This window comes from Lepisosteus platostomus, chromosome 5 (assembly GCF_059453375.1).
Source record: "Lepisosteus platostomus isolate fLepPlt1 chromosome 5, fLepPlt1.hap1, whole genome shotgun sequence".
Taxonomy (NCBI): Eukaryota; Metazoa; Chordata; class Actinopteri; order Semionotiformes; family Lepisosteidae; genus Lepisosteus; species Lepisosteus platostomus.
In genome coordinates this window covers 609,871-629,065 of record NC_142615.1, presented here as the reverse complement: position 1 = coordinate 629,065, position 19,195 = coordinate 609,871, and the positions used below count along the sequence as shown (strand labels likewise).

The window sequence follows — 19,195 nt, the reverse complement described above, 5'->3', positions numbered from 1 at the left end:
CTGGAGCGGATCAGACCGCTCTGGCTGTACCTGGTAGAACTTGCCGGAGATCTCGGGGACGATCCAGATGACGGGCAGCCCCAGCGCGGTGAAGGCGGACAGCCGCCAGGACAGCCCCAGCATGAAGGAGAAGAGGAAGACAACGCGCATGAAGTACCACATGAGCAGGCTGAGCTTCTCGCTCAGGGACTCCGTCATGGTGTTGGTGTCGGTGGTGATCCGGGACACGATGTCACCTGGGGCAGGGGCAGAGGGCGTGCATACTCGTGTGAGTCCAATGTGTGTACAGCATCAGACAGAGTGAGCAGGGTTTGAGTACAGTATGAGAGAATGATCAGGGGGTGAGTACACTGTGTGTGTACAGTATGATCAGTGTGAGACAGTATCAGACAGAGTGAGTAGGGGGTGAGCACAGTGTGAGTACACTGTGTGTACAGTATGATCAGTGTGAGTACAGTATCAGACAGAGTGAGTAGGGGGTGAGTACAGTGTGAGTACACTGTGTGTACAGTATGATCAGTGTGAGACAGTATCAGACAGAGTGAGTAGGGGGTGAGCACAGTGTGAGTACACTGTGTGTACAGTATGATCAGTGTGAGTACAGTATCAGACAGAGTGAGTAGGGGGTGAGTACAGTGTGAGTACACTGTGTGTACAGTATGATCAGTGTGAGTACAGTATCAGACAGGGTGAGTACAGTGCAAGTACCACTGTGTGTACAGTATGATCAGTGTGAGACAGTATCAGACAGAGTGAGTAGGGGGTGAGTACAGTGTGAGTACACTGTGTGTACAGTATGATCAGTGCGAGACAGTATCAGACAGAGTGAGTAGGGGGTGAGTACAGTGCGAGTACCACTGTGTGTACAGTATGATCAGTGTGAGACAGTATCAGACAGCATGAGTACAGTGTGAGTACACTGTGTGTACAGTATGATCAGTGTGAGACAGTATCAGACAGCGTGAGTACAGTGTGAGTACACTGTGTGTACAGTATGATCAGTGTGAGTAAGATGTGAGTACAGTATAATCACAGTGCGAGTACGGTGTGAGTACAGTGCGAGTACCAGTTTGCTCCTTGTCGAAGAACGCAATCTCCTGCTTCAGGACGGAGCGGAAAACCAGGCTCTGGATTCTGGTGTGGATCCGGCTCATGGTCACGTTGTAGATTAGGTCGCAGACGAACTCGCACACCGCACTGAGAGGCACAGGGAGACAGGGAGACAGGGAGACAGGGATCTGTAGTCCTGCGACAGCCCACTGGAACACACAGCGTACACACTGGGCCCTCTGTGTGTCAGGAGTGTGCGAGTGTGTGCGTGTGTGTGTGTGCCTGTGTGTCAGGTGTGTGCCTGTGCCTGTGTGTGTCAGGATCACACTCACCTCATGGCGGTCAGCAGGGTCATGGCAGTGATGGCGTGGGTGAAGGCCTCAGGGGCGTCCTCGTTCATGATCCAGTCCGTCATGCGTCCAGTGTAGTAGGGCATGGCCATCTCACCTGAGCACACACACCCCAGACACTCCTCAATCCACTGTCACACCTGGAGCGGATCAGACTGCTGCGCACTGGGAGTCTGACTGACAGCACTGTCACACCTGGAGCGGATCAGACTGCTGCACACTGGGAGTCTGACTGACAGCACTGTCACACCTGGAGCGGATCAGACTGCTGCGCACTGGGAGTCTGACTGACAGCACTGTCACACCTGGAGCGGATCAGACTGCTGCGCACTGGGAGTCTGACTGACAGCACTGTCGCACCTGGAGCGGATCAGACTGCTGCGCACTGAGAGTCTGACTGACAGCACTGTCACACCTGGAGCGGATCAGACTGCTGTGCACTGGGAGTCTGACAGCACTGTCACACCTGGAGCGGATCAGACTGCTGCGCACTGGGAGTCTGACAGCACTGTCACACCTGGAGCGGATCAGACTGCTGCGCACTGGGAGTCTGACTGACAGCACTGTCACACCTGGAGCGGATCAGACTGCTGCGCACTGGGAGTCTGACTGACAGCACTGTCACACCTGGAGCGGATCAGACTGCTGCGCACTGGGAGTCTGACTGACAGCACTGTCGCACCTGGAGCGGATCAGACTGCTGCGCACTGGGAGTCTGACTGACTGCACTGTCACACCTGGAGCGGATCAGACTGCTGCGCACTGGGAGTCTGACTGACAGCACTGTCACACCTGGAGCGGATCAGACTGCTGCGCACTGGGAGTCTGACTGACAGCACTGTCACACCTGGAGCGGATCAGACTGCTGCGCACTGGGAGTCTGACTGACAGCACTGTCACACCTGGAGCGGATCAGACTGCTGCGCACTGGGAGTCTGATAGCACTGTCACACCTGGAGCGGATCAGACTGCTGCACTGTCACACCTGGAGCGGATCAGACTGCTGCGCACTGGGAGTCTGTAAAACCCGGGGCGGACCAGTACTCACCCAGAGAGGAGACGATGAGGAAGACCACCACGCACACGAACTGCTTGGCGTTGGGGCGCATGTACCCCAGCAGCCTGTGCAGAGAGGGGCCGGGTCTGGGGGGGCCCCTGGAGGGCCCCGGGGCCGAGGAGGGCCCGTAGCGCTGCCAGAGCAGCGAGCTCACGGCCAGCGCGGCGTAGCCCTGCGCCAGGCCTCCCCAGGAGTGCCAGCCCCACAGCAGGTCCAGCGCGGGGTCGCCCGCCGCGCGGCGCAGGGTGGCGTGGGCGGGGGGCAGCAGGGCCAGGACCGCCACCCCAGCGCCCGCGCCCCGCGGCCCCGACAGCGCGGGCAGGGCCAGCAGCGCCCCCAGCAGGGCCGCGCGCAGCGCGCCGGCCCCCCACACCGCCCACAGCGGGCTCAGGCCCAGCCCGGGGCCCAGCTGGAGCCAGCGCAGAGTCCGGACCGCACACAGGTCAGCGCCAAGCAGCACACAGAGAGACACCAGCGCCGGCATGGCCCTGAACACACCGAGAGAGAGAGAGAGGGGGGGGTTAATCCACTCCAGGACACTGAACACTGAGAGAGAGAGAGAGGGGGGTTAATCCACTCCAGGACACTGAGCACTGAGAGAGAGAGAGAGGGGGGTTAATCCACTCCAGGACCCTGAACACTGAGAGAGAGAGGGGTTATTCCACTCCAGGACACTGAACACTGAGAGAGAGAGGGGGGTTAATCCACTCCAGGACCCTGAACACACAGAGAGAGAGAGAGAGAGGGGGGTTAATCCACTCCAGGACCCTGAACACACACAGAGAGAGAGAGGGGGGGGTTATTCCACTCCAGGACACTGAACACTGAGAGAGAGAGGGGACAATACACTCCAGGACACTGAACACTGAGAGAGAGAGTACATTCGTGTTCAGCAGTAACGATGCGAGTCTCCTCACGCACGCTGTGAGGAAACCCCCTCCCCTGCTGGTCTGACTTTCACTTTCCCGTCCGCGCTCACCCGCCCAGAACCGACAGCCGGGCCAGGGGCGGCGGCGAACGGGCCGCGGCGTGGAAACAAACCCACAGAACTCCCGGATTATTTCACGACGCGCGCTTTTAGTCGATGTTGATGTTGTTGTCGTCTCACCTGCCTTCTCGCTGGCTTCTGGACTCGGCGGCGGCTTGGACGTCACGCAGGGCGCTGTGCTTGAGCCTGTGGGCCGTGCGGGTCGGGGTGCCGGTTCCGGTGTCGGTTCGGGGGAGAGAGAGAGAGACAGAGACTCCTGGAGACGCCGTGTCCAGTGGACTGCGGGGTCGACCGGCTGCGCCGCTGCCTTTACAGCCTCCCGCGAAACCGAAAGTAGGTTTGAGAGGAAGTGGTAACCGAGACAGAATCACAGACACACCCCCCACGCACACACACACTCTCTCTCTCTGCACACGGACCCGGAAGCCCGCGGCGCGCTCTGCAGCTCCAGTTCCAGCACCAGGACCAGAGAGACGGTGAACTGACCCCACTCCCCACTCCCCACTCCCACTCGCGGACTCTCCACCGGCCGGGCAGAGCCTCGTCCGTGGACAAGAAACACGCGACACGGTCGTGACCGGGCCGGGAGCAGGCCGGACGCACAGCCGGGTAAGACTCCCGGGCCCCCGCGCAGGCCGCGCCGGGCAGGGCGTCCACGCGTGTGGTGGCCGCGCCGTGTGACAGAACCAGGGCACAGGTCAGGCGTCAGGCCCTGCAGTGGGGTGCCTGTCCTCACACACACACACACACAGACAGTAGACGTCAGGCCCTGCAGTGGGGTGTCTGTCCTCACACACACACACAGACAGTAGACGTCAGGCCCTGCAGTGGGGTGTCTGTCCTCACACACACACAGACAGTAGACGTCAGGCCCTGCAGTGGGGTGTCTGTCCTCACACACACACACAGACAGTAGACGTCAGGCCCTGCAGTGGGGTGTCTGTCCTCTCACACACACAGACAGTAGATGTCAGGCCCTGCAGTGGGGTGTCTGTCCTCACACACACACAGACAGTAGACGTCAGGCCCTGCAGTGGGGTGTCTGTCCTCACACACACACACACAGACAGTAGACGTCAGGCCCTGCAGTGGGGTGTCTGTCCTCACACACACACACACAGACAGTAGACGTCAGGCCCTGCAGTGGGGTGTCTGTCCTCACACACACACACACAGACAGTAGACGTCAGGCCCTGCAGTGGGATGTCTGTCCTCTCACAGACAGTAGACGTCAGGCCCTGCAGTGGGGTGTCTGTCCTCACACACACACAGACAGTAGACGTCAGGCCCTGCAGTGGGGTGTCTGTCCTCACACACAGACAGTAGACGTCAGGCCCTGCAGTGGGGTGCCTGTCCTCACACAGACAGTAGACGTCAGGCCCTGCAGTGGGGTGTCTGTCCTCACACACACACAGACAGTAGACGTCAGGCCCTGCAGTGGGGTGTCTGTCCTCACACACACACACAGACAGTAGACGTCAGGCCCTGCAGTGGGGTGTCTGTCCTCACACACAGACAGTAGACGTCAGGCCCTGCAGTGGGGTGCCTGTCCTCACACAGACAGTAGACGTCAGGCCCTGCAGTGGGGTGTCTGTCCTCACACACACACAGACAGTAGACGTCAGGCCCTGCAGTGGGGTGTCTGTCCTCACACACACACACAGACAGTAGACGTCAGGCCCTGCAGTGGGGTGTCTGTCCTCACACACACACACAGACAGTAGACGTCAGGCCCTGCAGGCTCACTCTCTCTCTCTCTGTCCCGCAGGTGCGATGCCCGGCCTCCCTCAGGCCCTGCGCGGTGTGTGTGCGTGGGCGGCGCTGCTGGCCTGCGACCTGGCGCTGTGGGCGGGGCTGGAGCGGGGCTCCTCCCTCCTGCTGCCGGCCCCGCGGGGCCCCTTCGCCCCCGAGCGCCTGGCGCGGCTCTGGCTGCTGGCGGGCCTGCGTCTGGCCGCGCTGTGGCGTCTGGCCGCGCTGTGGCGGCTGGCGGGCGGGGCGCGGCGCCGCGGGCTGGCGGCCCTGTGCCTGCTGGGCCCGGCCTACGAGAGCGGGCGCCTGGCGCTGGGTGGGCGGCCCCTGGGCGCCGGGGGCCCCGGGTTCGTCGCGCTGCGCCTGGGGGCCACGGCCGCCGCCGCGCTCTTCTGGGAGGGCAGCTTCCCCGAGGGCGGGGCGCCGGGGGGCGGCGAGAGGGCAGCCTGGGGGCTCTTCCTGCGCGTGCTGCGCCTCTCCTGGCCCGACGCGCCCTTCCTCGCCGGAGCCTTCCTCTTCCTCGCGCTGGCCGTCGCCTGTGAGTGATGTAGCGCCTTGCAGCCCCGTCGCACACTGAACAAACACTGAAAACACTGAACACTGACTGCAGATTAGGAATATGGCGTCTTGCACCTGAAAATACTGAACACTACACACTAACTGAACACTGTAAACACTGGCTACACACCGACTGTACACTATACAAACCTAATGCACATCGTACATACTGAACAAACTGTCTGAACACTGTACACACGGCCTAAAAACTGACAGAACACTGTCTGTGCACACTGAACACTCTGTCTGAATACTGTGAGTGCACAGTGACTGAACGCCGTCTGTGTGTCTGTGGGCAGGTGAGATATTTATCCCCTTCTACACTGGGAAGGTGATCGATATCCTGGGCTCCCAGTACCAGCAGAGCAATTTCCTGACGGCCATCCTGTTCATGGGCCTCTTCTCCATTGGCAGGTGAGACCTGTCTGTCTCTCTCGGTGTCTTCTCCATGGGCAGGTGAGACCTGTCTGTCTCTCTCAGTGTCTTCTCCATGGGCAGGTGAGACCTGTCTCTCTCTTTCTCAGTGTGTCTGCAGTAACACTGGGACCTGACCTGTCTCTCTCTCTCTCAGTGTGTCTGCAGTCACAGCGCAGTCTGACCTGTCTCTCTCTCTCTCAGTGTGTCTGCAGTCACAGCGCGGTCTGACCTGTCTCTCTCTCTCAGGTCCCTGTCTGCCGGCCTGCGGGGGGGCCTGTTCATGTGCACCTGCTCCCGGCTCAACAAGAGGGTCAGAGAGATGCTGTTCGGAGCCCTGGTCCGTCAGGAGATCGGCTTCTTCGAGGTCACGAAGACAGGTGAGACCGGCAGGGTGAGACAGGTGAGGGAGGAGATCAGTGAGACAGGTGAGACAGGTGAGGGAGGAGATGGGTGAGACAGTGTGACAGGTGAGGGAGGAGATGGGTGAGACAGTGTGACAGCTGAGGGAGGAGATGAGTGAGACAGGTGAGGGTGGAGATGGGTGAGACAGTGTGACAGCTGAGGGAGGAGATGAGTGAGACAGGTGAGGGTGGAGATGGGTGAGACAGTGTGACAGCTGAGGGAGGAGATGAGTGAGACAGGTGAGGGAGGAGATGGGTGAGACAGGTGAGGGTGGAGATGAGTGAGACAGTGAGACAGATGAGGGAGGAGATGAGTGAGATCGGTGAGACAGTGAGACAGCTGAGGGAGGAGATGAGTGAGACAGTGACCCCCCCTCTCCCCCCCCCCCGCAGGGGACCTGACCTCCCGCCTGGCGGCCGACACCAGGCCGCTGAGCCAGTCGGTGGCCAAGAACGTGAACGTGCTGCTGCGCAGCGTGGTCAGGACCGTGGGCATGCTGGCCCTCATGTTCAGCCTGTCCCGGAAGCTCACCCTGCTGCCTTTCCTCGTGTCGCTGCTCATGGCCGCCCTGCAGAACCTCTACAACGCCCGCAACGCGGTCAGTCGCCCAGCCTCTCGCCTCTCATCTTTCCCTCCCCACCATGAGTGTACAAGCACTTCCTGTTCCCAGCCCCAGGTGCATGCTGGTTAGGTGTGCACTTCCTGTTCCCAGCCCCAGGTGCATGCTTGTTAGGTGTGCACTTCCTGTTCCCAGCCCCATATGCATGCTGGTTAGGTGTGCACTTCCTGCACCAGGCCCCAGGTGCATGCTGGTTAGGTTCCTGTTCCCAGCCCCAGGTGCATGCTGGTCAGGTGTGCACTTCCTGTGCCCAGCCCCAGGTGCATGCTGGTCAGGTGTGCATTTCCTGTGCCCAGCCCCAGGTGTAGGAAATGCTTCCTGTCCCGGTGGCCCTGTGGTGCTGACCAGGGGCAGAGAGGTCACGTGCTCTGTGTCCCGCCCCGGGCCTGACCCTCTTCTACCCCCCCCCCCCACTCAGAGGCTGTTGAAGGAGGTGCAGGACTCGGTGGCCAGGGCGAACGAGGCGGCGGGCGAGTCCGTGTCGGGCATCAGGACTCTGCGCAGCTTCAACACGGAGGAGAGCGAGGCCAGGAGATACGACAGCAGGCTGGAGGACACTCACCTCCTGAAGACCAGGAGAGACGCCGTCGGGGCTCTGTACCGGCTCGTCCGCAGGGTAGAGTCCAGACCGCTGTCCTCCTCACATCCTGTCCAGTCAGGGTGTCTTTCTGAACCCCTCTCTCTCTCAGTGCAGTGTTCATGTACTGGAGTGTCCAGTCAGTGTGTGTGTGTGAACCCCTCTCTCTCTCAGTGCAGTGTTCATGTACTGGAGTGTCCAGTCAGTCAGTGTGTGTGAACCCCTCTCTCTCTCAGTGCAGTGTTCATGTACTGGAGTGTCCAGTCAGTGTGTCTGTATGAACCCCTCTCTCTCTCAGTGCAGTGTTCATGTACTGGAGTGTCCAGTCAGGGTGTGTGTGTGAACCCCTCTCTCTCTCAGTGCAGTGTTCATGTACTGGAGTGTCCAGTCAGGGTGTGTGTGTGAACCCCTCTCTCTCTCAGTGCAGTGTTCATGTACTGGAGTGTCCAGTCAGTGTGTGTGTATGAACCCCTCTCTCTCTCAGTGCAGTGTTCATGTACTGGAGTGTCCAGTCAGTGTGTCTGTGTGAACCCCTCTCTCTCTCAGTGCAGTGTTCATGTACTGGAGTGTCCAGTCAGTGTGTGTGTATGAACCCCTCTCTCTCTCAGTGCAGTGTTCATGTACTGGAGTGTCCAGTCAGTGTGTCTGTGTGAACCCCTCTCTCTCTCAGTGCAGTGTTCATGTACTGGAGTGTCCAGTCAGTGTGTGTGTGTGAACCTCTCTCTCTCAGTGCAGTGTTCATGTACTGGAGTGTCCAGTCAGTGTGTCTGTATGAACCCCTCTCTCTCTCAGTGCAGTGTTCATGTCCTGGAGTGTCCAGTCAGTGTGTCTGTATGAACCCCTCTCTCTCTCAGTGCAGTGTTCATGTACTGGAGTGTCCAGTCAGTGTGTCTGTATGAACCCCTCTCTCTCTCAGTGCAGTGTTCATGTACTGGAGTGTCCAGTCAGTGTGTGTGTATGAACCCCTCTCTCTCTCTCTCTCTCTCTCAGTGCAGTGTTCATGTACTGGAGTGTCCAGTCAGTGTGTGTCTGTATGAACCCCTCTCTCTCTCAGTGCAGTGTTCATGTACTGGAGTGTCCAGTCAGTGTGTCTGTATGAACCCCTCTCTCTCTCAGTGCAGTGTTCATGTCCTGGAGTGTCCAGTCAGTGTGTCTGTATGAACCCCTCTCTCTCTCAGTGCAGTGTTCATGTCCTGGAGTGTCCAGTCAGTGTGTCTGTATGAACCCCTCTCTCTCTCAGTGCAGTGTTCATGTACTGGAGTGTCCAGTCAGTGTGTCTGTATTAACCCCTCTCTCTCTCAGTGCAGTGTTCATGTACTGGAGTGTCCAGTCAGTGTGTCTGTATGAACCCCTCTCTCTCTCAGTGCAGTGTTCATGTACTGGAGTGTCCAGTCAGTGTGTCTGTATGAACCCCTCTCTCTCTCAGTGCAGTGTTCATGTACTGGAGTGTCCAGTCAGTGTGTCTGTATGAACCCCTCTCTCTCTCAGTGCAGTGTTCATGTACTGGAGTGTCCAGTCAGTGTGTCTGTATGAACCCCTCTCTCTCTCAGTGCAGTGTTCATGTACTGGAGTGTCCAGTCAGTGTGTGTGTATGAACCCCTCTCTCTCAGTGCAGTGTTCATGTACTGGAGTGTCCAGTCAGTGTGTGTGTATGAACCCCTCTCTCTCTCAGTGCAGTGTTCATGTACTGGAGTGTCCAGTCAGTGTGTCTGTATGAACCCCTCTCTCTCTCAGTGCAGTGTTCATGTACTGGAGTGTCCAGTCAGTGTGTCTGTATTAACCCCTCTCTCTCTCAGTGCAGTGTTCATGTACTGGAGTGTCCAGTCAGTGTGTCTGTATGAACCCCTCTCTCTCTCAGTGCAGTGTTCATGTACTGGAGTGTCCAGTCAGTGTGTCTGTATGAACCCCTCTCTCTCTCAGTGCAGTGTTCATGTACTGGAGTGTCCAGTCAGTGTGTGTGTATGAACCCCTCTCTCTCTCAGTGCAGTGTTCATGTACTGGAGTGTCCAGTCAGTGTGTCTGTATGAACCCCTCTCTCTCTCAGTGCAGTGTTAGTGTACTGGAGTGTCCAGTCAGTGTGTTAAGCCCTGTGTCTCTGCTGCAGCTCGTCTCTCTGGGGATGCAGGTCATCATGCTCTACTATGGGAGACTCTTCATCCAGACAGGACAGATGACCACAGGGAACCTGGTCACCTTCCTCCTCTACCAGATGGACCTGGGCGACAACATCAGGGTACGACATACAACACAACACAACGCACGCACGACACACACGCACACACACACACACACACACACACACACACACACACACACACGGCCACAGATTCACAGATGCCAGACCAGGACAGATCCGAGATCGGTGGGAATTTGCTGCATCTAAAATCGAGCTGCTGGGCGGAGACCGCAGTCCCGCGCTGCGATCTGTGTCTCGTCCCGGGTGGCGCTGACCTGTGTGACCTGTCATTCTCTCCCAGACTCTGATTTACATCTTCGGGGAAATGCTGGACTCGGTGGGCGCGGCCGGCAAGGTGTTCGAGTACCTGGACAGGAGGCCCCAGGTGTGTGCGGAGGGCAGCCTGCAGCCCCCCTCTCTGAGGGGACACGTCCAGTTCAGGAACGTCACCTTCTGCTACCCCAGCAGGCCCGACCGGCCGGCCCTCCAGGTACTGTCTGTAACAGTGTAATACCAGTGTAATACGCGTGTAATAACTCCTCCTTCCTGCTCAGACTGTCACAGCAATACAGTGACTGAGGAGCTGAGTCCTGCAGAGATAGCACTGTGTCTGAACAGTGTTTCCTGTCTGTATCAGTCCAGTAACCCTGAACCCTTTAGATACTGTCTATAACACAGTCATAACAGTGTAATACACGTGTAATAATACCTCCTTCCTGCTCAGACTGTCACAGCAATACAGTGACTGAGGAGCCGAGCCCTACAGAGAGAGCACTGTGTCTGAACAGTGTTTCCTGTCTGTATCAGTCCAGTAACCCTGAACCCTTTATATACTGTCTATAACACAGTCATAACAGTGTAATTCACGTGTAATAATACCTCCTTCCTGCTCAGACTGTCACAGCAATACAGTGACTGAGGAGCCGAGCCCTGCAGAGACAGCACTGTGTCTGAACAGTGTTTCCTATCTGTATCAGTCCAGTAACCCTGAATCCTTTATATACTGTCTATAACACAGTCATAACAGTGTAATACATGTGTAATAACACCTCCTTCCTTCTCTAACTGTCACAGCAATACAGTGACTGAGGAGCCGAGCCCTGCAGAGAGAGCACTGTGTCTGAACAGTGTTTCCTATCTGTATCAGTCCAGTAACCCTGAACCCTTTATATACTGTCTATAACACAGTCATAACAGTGTAATACATGTGTAATAACTCCTCCTTCCTTCTCTAACTGTCACAGCAATACAGTGACTGAGGAGCCGAGCCCTGCAGAGAGAGCACTGTGTCTGAACAGTGTTTCCTGTCTGTATCAGTCCAGTAACCCTGAACCCTTTATATACTGTCTGTAACAGTGTAATACCAGTGTAACAGTGCTGAAGTGTTACTCCATTGCTAGTCAGGCACCCTGTGGACACTCTGACCTCTGTGCTCTCACAGGGCTTGTCTCTGGAGCTGAAGGCTGGCCAGATCACCGCTCTGGTCGGACCCTCCGGAGGAGGAAAGACCACCTGTGTGAGTCTGCTGGAGAGATTCTACGAGCCCCAGGAGGGAGAGATCCTGCTGGACGGACACCTGCTGCAGGAGTACGAGCACAGCTACCTGCACAGCAAGGTACTGATACTGCACTGTACTACAGTAATAACACTGTACTGCACTGTACTACAGCACAGTGAGGCACCGATACTGTACTACAGTAATAACACTGTACTGCAGTAATAACACTGTACTGCACTGTACTACAGCACAGTGAGGCACCGATACTGTACTACAGTAATAACACTGTACTGCACTGTACTACAGCACAGTGAGGCACCGATACTGTACTGCAGTAATAACACTGTACTGCAGTAATAACACTGTACTGCACTGTACTACAGCACAGTGAGGCACCGATACTGTACTGCAGTAATAACACTGTACTGCAGTAATAACACTGTACTGCACTGTACTACAGCACAGTGAGGCACCGATACTGTACTACAGTAATAACACTGTACTACACTGTACTACAGCACAGTGAGGCACCGATACTGTACTACAGTAATAACACTGTACTGCACTGTACTACAGCACAGCGAGGTACCGATACTGCACTGTACTGCAGTAATAACACTGTACTGCAGTAATAACACTGTATTGCACTGTACTACAGCACAGCGAGGCAGCGATACTGTACTGCAGTAATAACACTGTACTGCACTGTACTACAGCACAGCAAGGTACCGATACTGCACTGTACTGCAGTAATAACACTGTACTGCACTGTACTACAGCACAGCGAGGCAGCGATACTGTACTGCAGTAATAACACTGTACTGCACTGTACTACAGCACAGCAAGGTACTGATACTGTACTACAGTAATAACACTGTACTGCACTGTACTACAGCACAGCAAGGTACTGATACTGTACTACAGAAATAACACTGTACTGTACTGTACTGTACTACAGTAATAACACTGTACTGCACTGTACTACAGCACAGCGAGGTACTGGTACTGTACTACAGTAGTAACACTGTACTGCACTGTGCTGTGTGACAGTAGTAGTACTGTGCTATTCCACAGTAATGATACTCCACTGTCCTACACTTGCGCCTCAGTGTGACTCAGGGCTGCTCGCTCTCTCTCTCAGCAGGACCAGGTCATCTGCATAGAGCAGGAACTTGATTTCTCTCTCTCTCTCTCTCTCTCAGGTGTCCATGGTCGGTCAGGAGCCAGTTCTGTTCTCTGGATCCATCCGGGACAACATTGCCTACGGACTCCCAGACTGTCCGCTGGAGAGAGTACAGAGAGCAGCTGAGAGTGCAAACGCACACAACTTCATCTCTGCGCTGGAGCAGGGCTACGACACAGGTGACACTGTACTGATATAGATACAGTAACACACTGACACAGTGATGTAGAGTCACTCCTCACTGCGCTGGAGCAGGGCTACGACACAGGTGACACTGTACTGATATAGATACAGTAACACACTGGCACAGTGATGTAGAGTCACTCCTCACTGCGCTGGAGCAGGGCTACGACACAGGTGACACTGTACTGATATAGATACAGTGACACACTGACACAGTGATGTAGAGTCACTCCTCACTGCGCTGGAGCAGAGCTACGACACAGGTGACACTGTACTGATATAGATACAGTAACACACTGACACAGTGATGTAGAGTCACTCCTCACTGCGCTGGAGCAGAGCTACGACACAGGTGACACTGTACTGATATAGATACAGTAACACACTGACACAGTGATGTAGTCACTCCTCACTGCGCTGGAGCAGGGCTACGACACAGGTGACACTGTACTGATATAGATACAGTGACACACTGACACAGTGATGTAGAGTCACTCCTCACTGCGCTGGAGCAGGGCTACGACACAGGTGACACTGTACTGATATAGATACAGTGACACACTGACACGGTGATGTAGAGTCACTCGTCACTGCGCTGGAGCAGGGCTACGACACAGGTGACACTGTACTGATATAGATACAGTGACACACTGACACAGTGATGTAGAGTCACTCGTCACTGCGCTGGAGCAGGGCTACGACACAGGTGACACTGTACTGATATAGATACAGTAACACACTGACACAGTGATGTAGAGTCACTCCTCACTGCGCTGGAGCAGAGCTACGACACAGGTGACACTGTACTGATATAGATACAGTGACACACTGACACAGTGATGTAGAGTCACTCCTCACTGCGCTGGAGCAGAGCTACGACACAGGTGACACTGTACTGATATAGATACAGTAACACACTGACACAGTGATGTAGAGTCACTCCTCACTGCGCTGGAGCAGGGCTACGACACAGGTGACACTGTACTGATATAGATACAGTAACACACTGACACAGTGATGTAGAGTCACTCCTCACTGCGCTGGAGCAGGGCTACGACACAGGTGACACTGTACTGATATAGATACAGTGACACACTGACACAGTGATGTAGAGTCACTCCTCACTGCGCTGGAGCAGGGCTACGACACAGGTGACACTGTACTGATATAGATACAGTAACACACTGACACAGTGATGTAGAGTCACTCCTCACTGCGCTGGAGCAGGGCTACGACACAGGTGACACTGTACTGATATAGATACAGTAACACACTGACACAGTGATGTAGAGTCACTCCTCACTGCGCTGGAGCAGAGCTACGACACAGGTGACACTGTACTGATATAGATACAGTGACACACTGACACAGTGATGTAGAGTCACTCCTCACTGCGCTGGAGCAGGGCTACGACACAGGTGACACTGTACTGGTATAGATACAGTAACACACTGACACAGTGATGTAGAGTCACTCCTCACTGCGCTGGAGCAGGGCTACGACACAGGTGACACTGTACTGATATAGATACAGTGACACACTGACACAGTGATGTAGAGTCACTCCTCACTGCGCTGGAGCAGGGCTACGACACAGGTGACACTGTACTGATATAGATACAGTGACACACTGACACAGTGATGTAGAGTCACTCCTCACTGCGCTGGAGCAGGGCTACGACACAGGTGACACTGTACTGATATAGATACAGTGACACACTGACACAGTGATGTAGAGTCACTCCTCACTGCGCTGGAGCAGAGCTACGACACAGGTGACACTGTACTGATATAGATACAGTAACACACTGACACAGTGATGTAGAGTCACTCCTCACTGCGCTGGAGCAGGGCTACGACACAGGTGACACTGTACTGATATAGATACAGTGACACACTGACACAGTGATGTAGAATCACTCCTCACTGCGCTGGAGCAGGGCTACGACACAGGTGACACTGTACTGGTATAGATACAGTGACACACTGACACAGTGATGTAGAGTCACTCCTCACTGCGCTGGAGCAGGGCTACGACACAGGTGACACTGTACTGATATAGATACAGTGACACACTGACACAGTGATGTAGAGTCACTCCTCACTGCGCTGGAGCAGAGCTACGACACAGGTGACACTGTACTGATATAGATACAGTAACACACTGACACAGTGATGTAGAGTCACTCCTCACTGCGCTGGAGCAGAGCTACGACACAGGTGACACTGTACTGATATAGATACAGTAACACACTGACACAGTGATGTAGAGTCACTCCTCACTGCGCTGGAGCAGAGCTACGACACAGGTGACACTGTACTGATATAGATACAGTAACACACTGACACAGTGATGTAGTCACTCCTCACTGCGCTGGAGCAGGGCTACGACACAGGTGACACTGTACTGATATAGATACAGTGACACACTGACACAGTGATGTAGAGTCACTCCTCACTGCGCTGGAGCAGGGCTACGACACAGGTGACACTGTACTGATATAGATACAGTAACACACTGACACAGTGATGTAGAGTCACTCCTCACTGCGCTGGAGCAGAGCTACGACACAGGTGACACTGTACTGATATAGATACAGTAACACACTGACACAGTGATGTAGAGTCACTCCTCACTGCGCTGGAGCAGGGCTACGACACAGGTGACACTGTACTGATATAGATACAGTGACACACTGACACAGTGATGTAGAGTCACTCCTCACTGCGCTGGAGCAGGGCTACGACACAGGTGACACTGTACTGATATAGATACAGTAACACACTGACACAGTGATGTAGAGTCACTCCTCACTGCGCTGGAGCAGGGCTACGACACAGGTGACACTGTACTGATATAGATACAGTAACACACTGACACAGTGATGTAGAGTCACTCCTCACTGCGCTGGAGCAGAGCTACGACACAGGTGACACTGTACTGATATAGATACAGTAACACACTGACACAGTGATGTAGAGTCACTCCTCACTGCGCTGGAGCAGGGCTACGACACAGGTGACACTGTACTGATATAGATACAGTAACACACTGACACAGTGATGTAGAGTCACTCCTCACTGCGCTGGAGCAGGGCTACGACACAGGTGACACTGTACTGATATAGATACAGTGACACACTGACACAGTGATGTAGAGTCACTCCTCACTGCGCTGGAGCAGAGCTACGACACAGGTGACACTGTACTGATATAGATACAGTAACACACTGACACAGTGATGTAGAGTCACTCCTCACTGCGCTGGAGCAGGGCTACGACACAGGTGACACTGGACTGATATAGATACAGTAACACACTGACACAGTGATGTAGAGTCACTCCTCACTGCGCTGGAGCAGGGCTACGACACAGGTGACACTGTACTGATATAGATACAGTAACACACTGACACAGTGATGTAGAGTCACTCCTCACTGCGCTGGAGCAGGGCTACGACACAGGTGACACTGTACTGATATAGATACAGTGACACACTGACACAGTGATGTAGAGTCACTCCTCACTGCGCTGGAGCAGAGCTACGACACAGGTGACACTGTACTGATATAGATACAGTAACACTGACACAGTGATGTAGAGTCACTCCTCACTGCGCTGGAGCAGAGCTACGACACAGGTGACACTGTACTGATATAGATACAGTGACACACTGACACAGTGATGTAGAGTCACTCACCTCCACTGCGCTGTTTCAGATGTGGGGGATCGGGGCGCCCAGCTCTCTGGGGGAGAGAAGCAGCGCATCGCCATCGCCAGAGCTCTGATCAGAGACCCCCAGATCCTCATCCTGGACGAGGCCACCAGCTGTCTGGACGCTGACAGTGAGCACGCGGTCAGTGTGACTGTCCTGACCCCACTGTGTGACAGCGAGTGTCTCTCTGTGTGTCTCAGTGTCAGTGCAGTGATACTGTGTGTGTGTCTGTGTCAGTGCAGTAATACTGTGTGTGTAGTAATACTGTGTGTGTGTCTCAGTGTCAGTGCAGTGATACTGTGTGTGTAGTAATACTGTGTGTGTGTGTCTCAGTGTCAGTGCAGTGATACTGTGTGTGTGTGTCTCTGTGTCAGTGCAGTGATCCTGTGTGTGTGTAGTAATACTGTGTGTGTGTGTCTCAGATCCAGCAGGCTCTCTCTGGCTGCTCTCGGACAGTGCTAGTTGTGTCTCAGTGTCAGTGCAGTGATACTGTGTGTGTGTCTCAGTGTCAGTGCAGTGATACTGTGTGTGTGTAGTAATACTGTGTGTGTGTGTCTCAGATCCAGCAGGCTCTCTCTGGCTGCTCTCGGACAGTGCTGGTTGTGTCTCAGTGTCAGTGCAGTGATACTGTGTGTGTGTAGTAATACTGTGTGTGTGTTTCAGTGTCAGTGCAGTGATACTGTGTGTGTGTAGTAATACTGTGTGTGTGTCTCAGTGTCAGTGCAGTGATACTGTGTGTGTGTAGTAATACTGTGTGTGTGTCTCAGTGTCAGTGCAGTGATACTGTGTGTGTGTGTAGTAATACTGTGTGTGTGTGTCTCAGATCCAGCAGGCTCTCTCTGGCTGCTCTCGGACAGTGCTGGTTGTGGCTCACAGGCTGAAGACGGTGGAGAGGGCCGATCAGATCATTGTGATTGACGGGGGGAGGGTGCTGGAGCAGGGCACGCACCAGGAGCTGATGGCCAGCAGGGGGAGCTACTACAGGCTGAGGGAGCGGCTCTTCACCGAGGAGAACGGTGACCAGTGACCACATGGATGCAACAGCCTCCTGTCCAACACAATAGATTCATAACAGGACAAGAGTATCAATATAAATCGGCCCTGTGGTTGAAGCCGATACCCTGGCTTCTCTCCAGACACAGCTGGGAGAGCTCCTCCAGTCAGGACAGGAGGCTCTACTGTACACAGAGGGGGGTGGGGGTGGGGAACAAGCTGCCCAGCCCTGTGGTTGAAGCCGATACCCTGGCTTCTCTCCAGACACAGCTGGGTGAGCTCCTCCAGTCAGGACAGGAGGCTCTACTGTACACAGAGAGGGGTGGGGGTGGGGAACAGGCTGCCCAGCCCTGTGGTTGAAGCCGATACCCTGGCTTCTCTCCAGACACAGCTGGGTGAGCTCCTCCAGTCAGGACAGGAGGCTCTGCTGTACACAGTGGGGGGTGGGGGTGGGGAACAAGCTGGGTGAGCTCCTCCAGTCAGGACAGGAGGCTCTGCTGTACACAGAGGGGGGTGGGGGTGGGGAACAAGCTGCCCAGCCCTGTGGTTGAAGCCGATACCCTGGCTTCTCTCCAGACACAGCTGGGTGAGCTCCTCCAGTCAGGACAGGAGGCTCTGCTGTACACAGAGGGGGGTGGGGGTGGGGAACAGGCTGCCCAGCCCTGTGGTTGAAGCCGATACCCCGGCTTCTCTACAGACACAGCTGGGTGAGCTCCTCCAGTCAGGACAGGAGGCTCTTCTGTAGGACCTTAGGGTTATTTACCTACTAATGAGCAAATGAATTATGTTCTTAAGGGAGACCACACTACACTGGGGTGATGTGACGCCTAAAGAAACTGGAATTAAGCCTGTCTTGTTCCTTTACGGTAAAACTGCTGCAGGTAGGGGTGAAAGGATTGGGGTGTCACTAAAAATACTGCATTAAAGAAAAAACCTATTTCGGGATTCCTATTGGCTACGGGAGAGCTCGTTTTTCAGCCAATCAGCGTCGCCGCGTCACTGGTCGCCGGGCAGCGAGCCGCCGGGCAGGTTGGCCTCGCCGGAAACGCCGAGTTTAACCTCTGACCCCGCCCGGCTGCCATGGTGACGGTGTCGTCCTTTCCGGCTCGGCTACAAACTTCCTAGACGCGGTAGATTAAGACTCCATTACCCAACGATTTAAAATTAATATAGATGACAAATGTGTTTTTTGTGACAATAGCCCTGAAACTATTCAGCATTTGTTTTGGTTATGTCCCAGGGTAAAAATGTTCTGGACTAAGCTGCAGAATTATTTAAAAGAAGAGACGAATATTGATATTTGTTTTGTTGAAAAAGATATTATGTTAAGTTTCAGCCCCAGTGAAAACAATATAAACATTTCTTTTGTAATACATTTAATTATTATATTGGCACGTTATCACATACATAAAATGAAGTGGTCTGGGAGGTACCCTGTGTTTGAGCATTTTAAAATGGAAGTTAAGGGGTATTTGCAGACTATTTCAAAATGCAAAAAAAAGGAAAGCGGTGCGGACATTATTTTTACTTAATTTGTTTAATCTTTTTTCATAACTTGAATTGATGTAGTAGTATGTACCCCTGACGATATTTTTGTTTGGAATTGTTATATGTACTCTTGTTTGTATTGTAATGTTTGTTGTTTTGTTAAGCATAAATAAATAAAAAATCTTTAAAAAAA

General features: G+C 54.3%; 3 protein-coding genes and 1 long non-coding RNA gene across 5 annotated transcripts in view; 2 read left to right on the top strand and 2 right to left on the bottom strand.

Moving 5' to 3' along the window:
• Positions 1-4,141, bottom strand: part of tap1 (transporter 1, ATP-binding cassette, sub-family B (MDR/TAP)) — a 17,150-nt gene extending 13,009 nt beyond the window's left edge. The window contains exons 1-5 of the mRNA XM_088631858.1: positions 3,566-4,141; positions 2,449-2,945; positions 1,383-1,497; positions 1,067-1,197; positions 31-236 (exon numbers count right to left, since the gene is read on the bottom strand). Coding sequence (XP_088487984.1) covers positions 31-236; positions 1,067-1,197; positions 1,383-1,497; positions 2,449-2,941 — 945 coding nt within the window. The 5' untranslated portion in view covers positions 2,942-2,945; positions 3,566-4,141. The remainder of the gene's footprint in view (positions 1-30; positions 237-1,066; positions 1,198-1,382; positions 1,498-2,448; positions 2,946-3,565) is intronic.
• The window catches only part of LOC148662306 (class I histocompatibility antigen, F10 alpha chain-like), a 109,895-nt gene that overhangs the window by 49,870 nt on the left and 40,830 nt on the right, over positions 1-19,195 (top strand). The window lies entirely within an intron of this gene.
• On the top strand, positions 3,908-19,195 carry LOC148662309 (antigen peptide transporter 2-like). Of its 2 annotated transcripts, none has more exons than XM_088631852.1 (12): positions 3,908-4,054; positions 5,214-5,732; positions 6,052-6,166; positions 6,416-6,546; positions 6,964-7,169; positions 7,609-7,806; positions 9,872-10,000; positions 10,245-10,433; positions 11,385-11,558; positions 12,644-12,803; positions 16,526-16,662; positions 17,345-19,195. In XM_088631852.1, exons 2-12 carry the CDS (start codon positions 5,219-5,221, stop codon positions 17,546-17,548), a joined length of 2,157 nt encoding a protein of 718 aa, XP_088487978.1. In that variant the 5' UTR covers positions 3,908-4,054; positions 5,214-5,218; the 3' UTR covers positions 17,549-19,195. The 2 variants fall into 2 exon arrangements, with proteins under 2 accessions (XP_088487978.1, XP_088487979.1); XM_088631853.1 differs by lacking the exon at positions 17,345-19,195 and adding an exon at positions 17,082-17,184.
• Positions 10,431-11,388, bottom strand: LOC148662310 (uncharacterized). The gene is made up of 3 exons (XR_015936777.1): positions 11,186-11,388; positions 10,676-11,043; positions 10,431-10,533 (listed from the first exon to the last, which is right to left on the bottom strand). It is a non-coding gene; the product is annotated as an uncharacterized LOC148662310 (long non-coding RNA).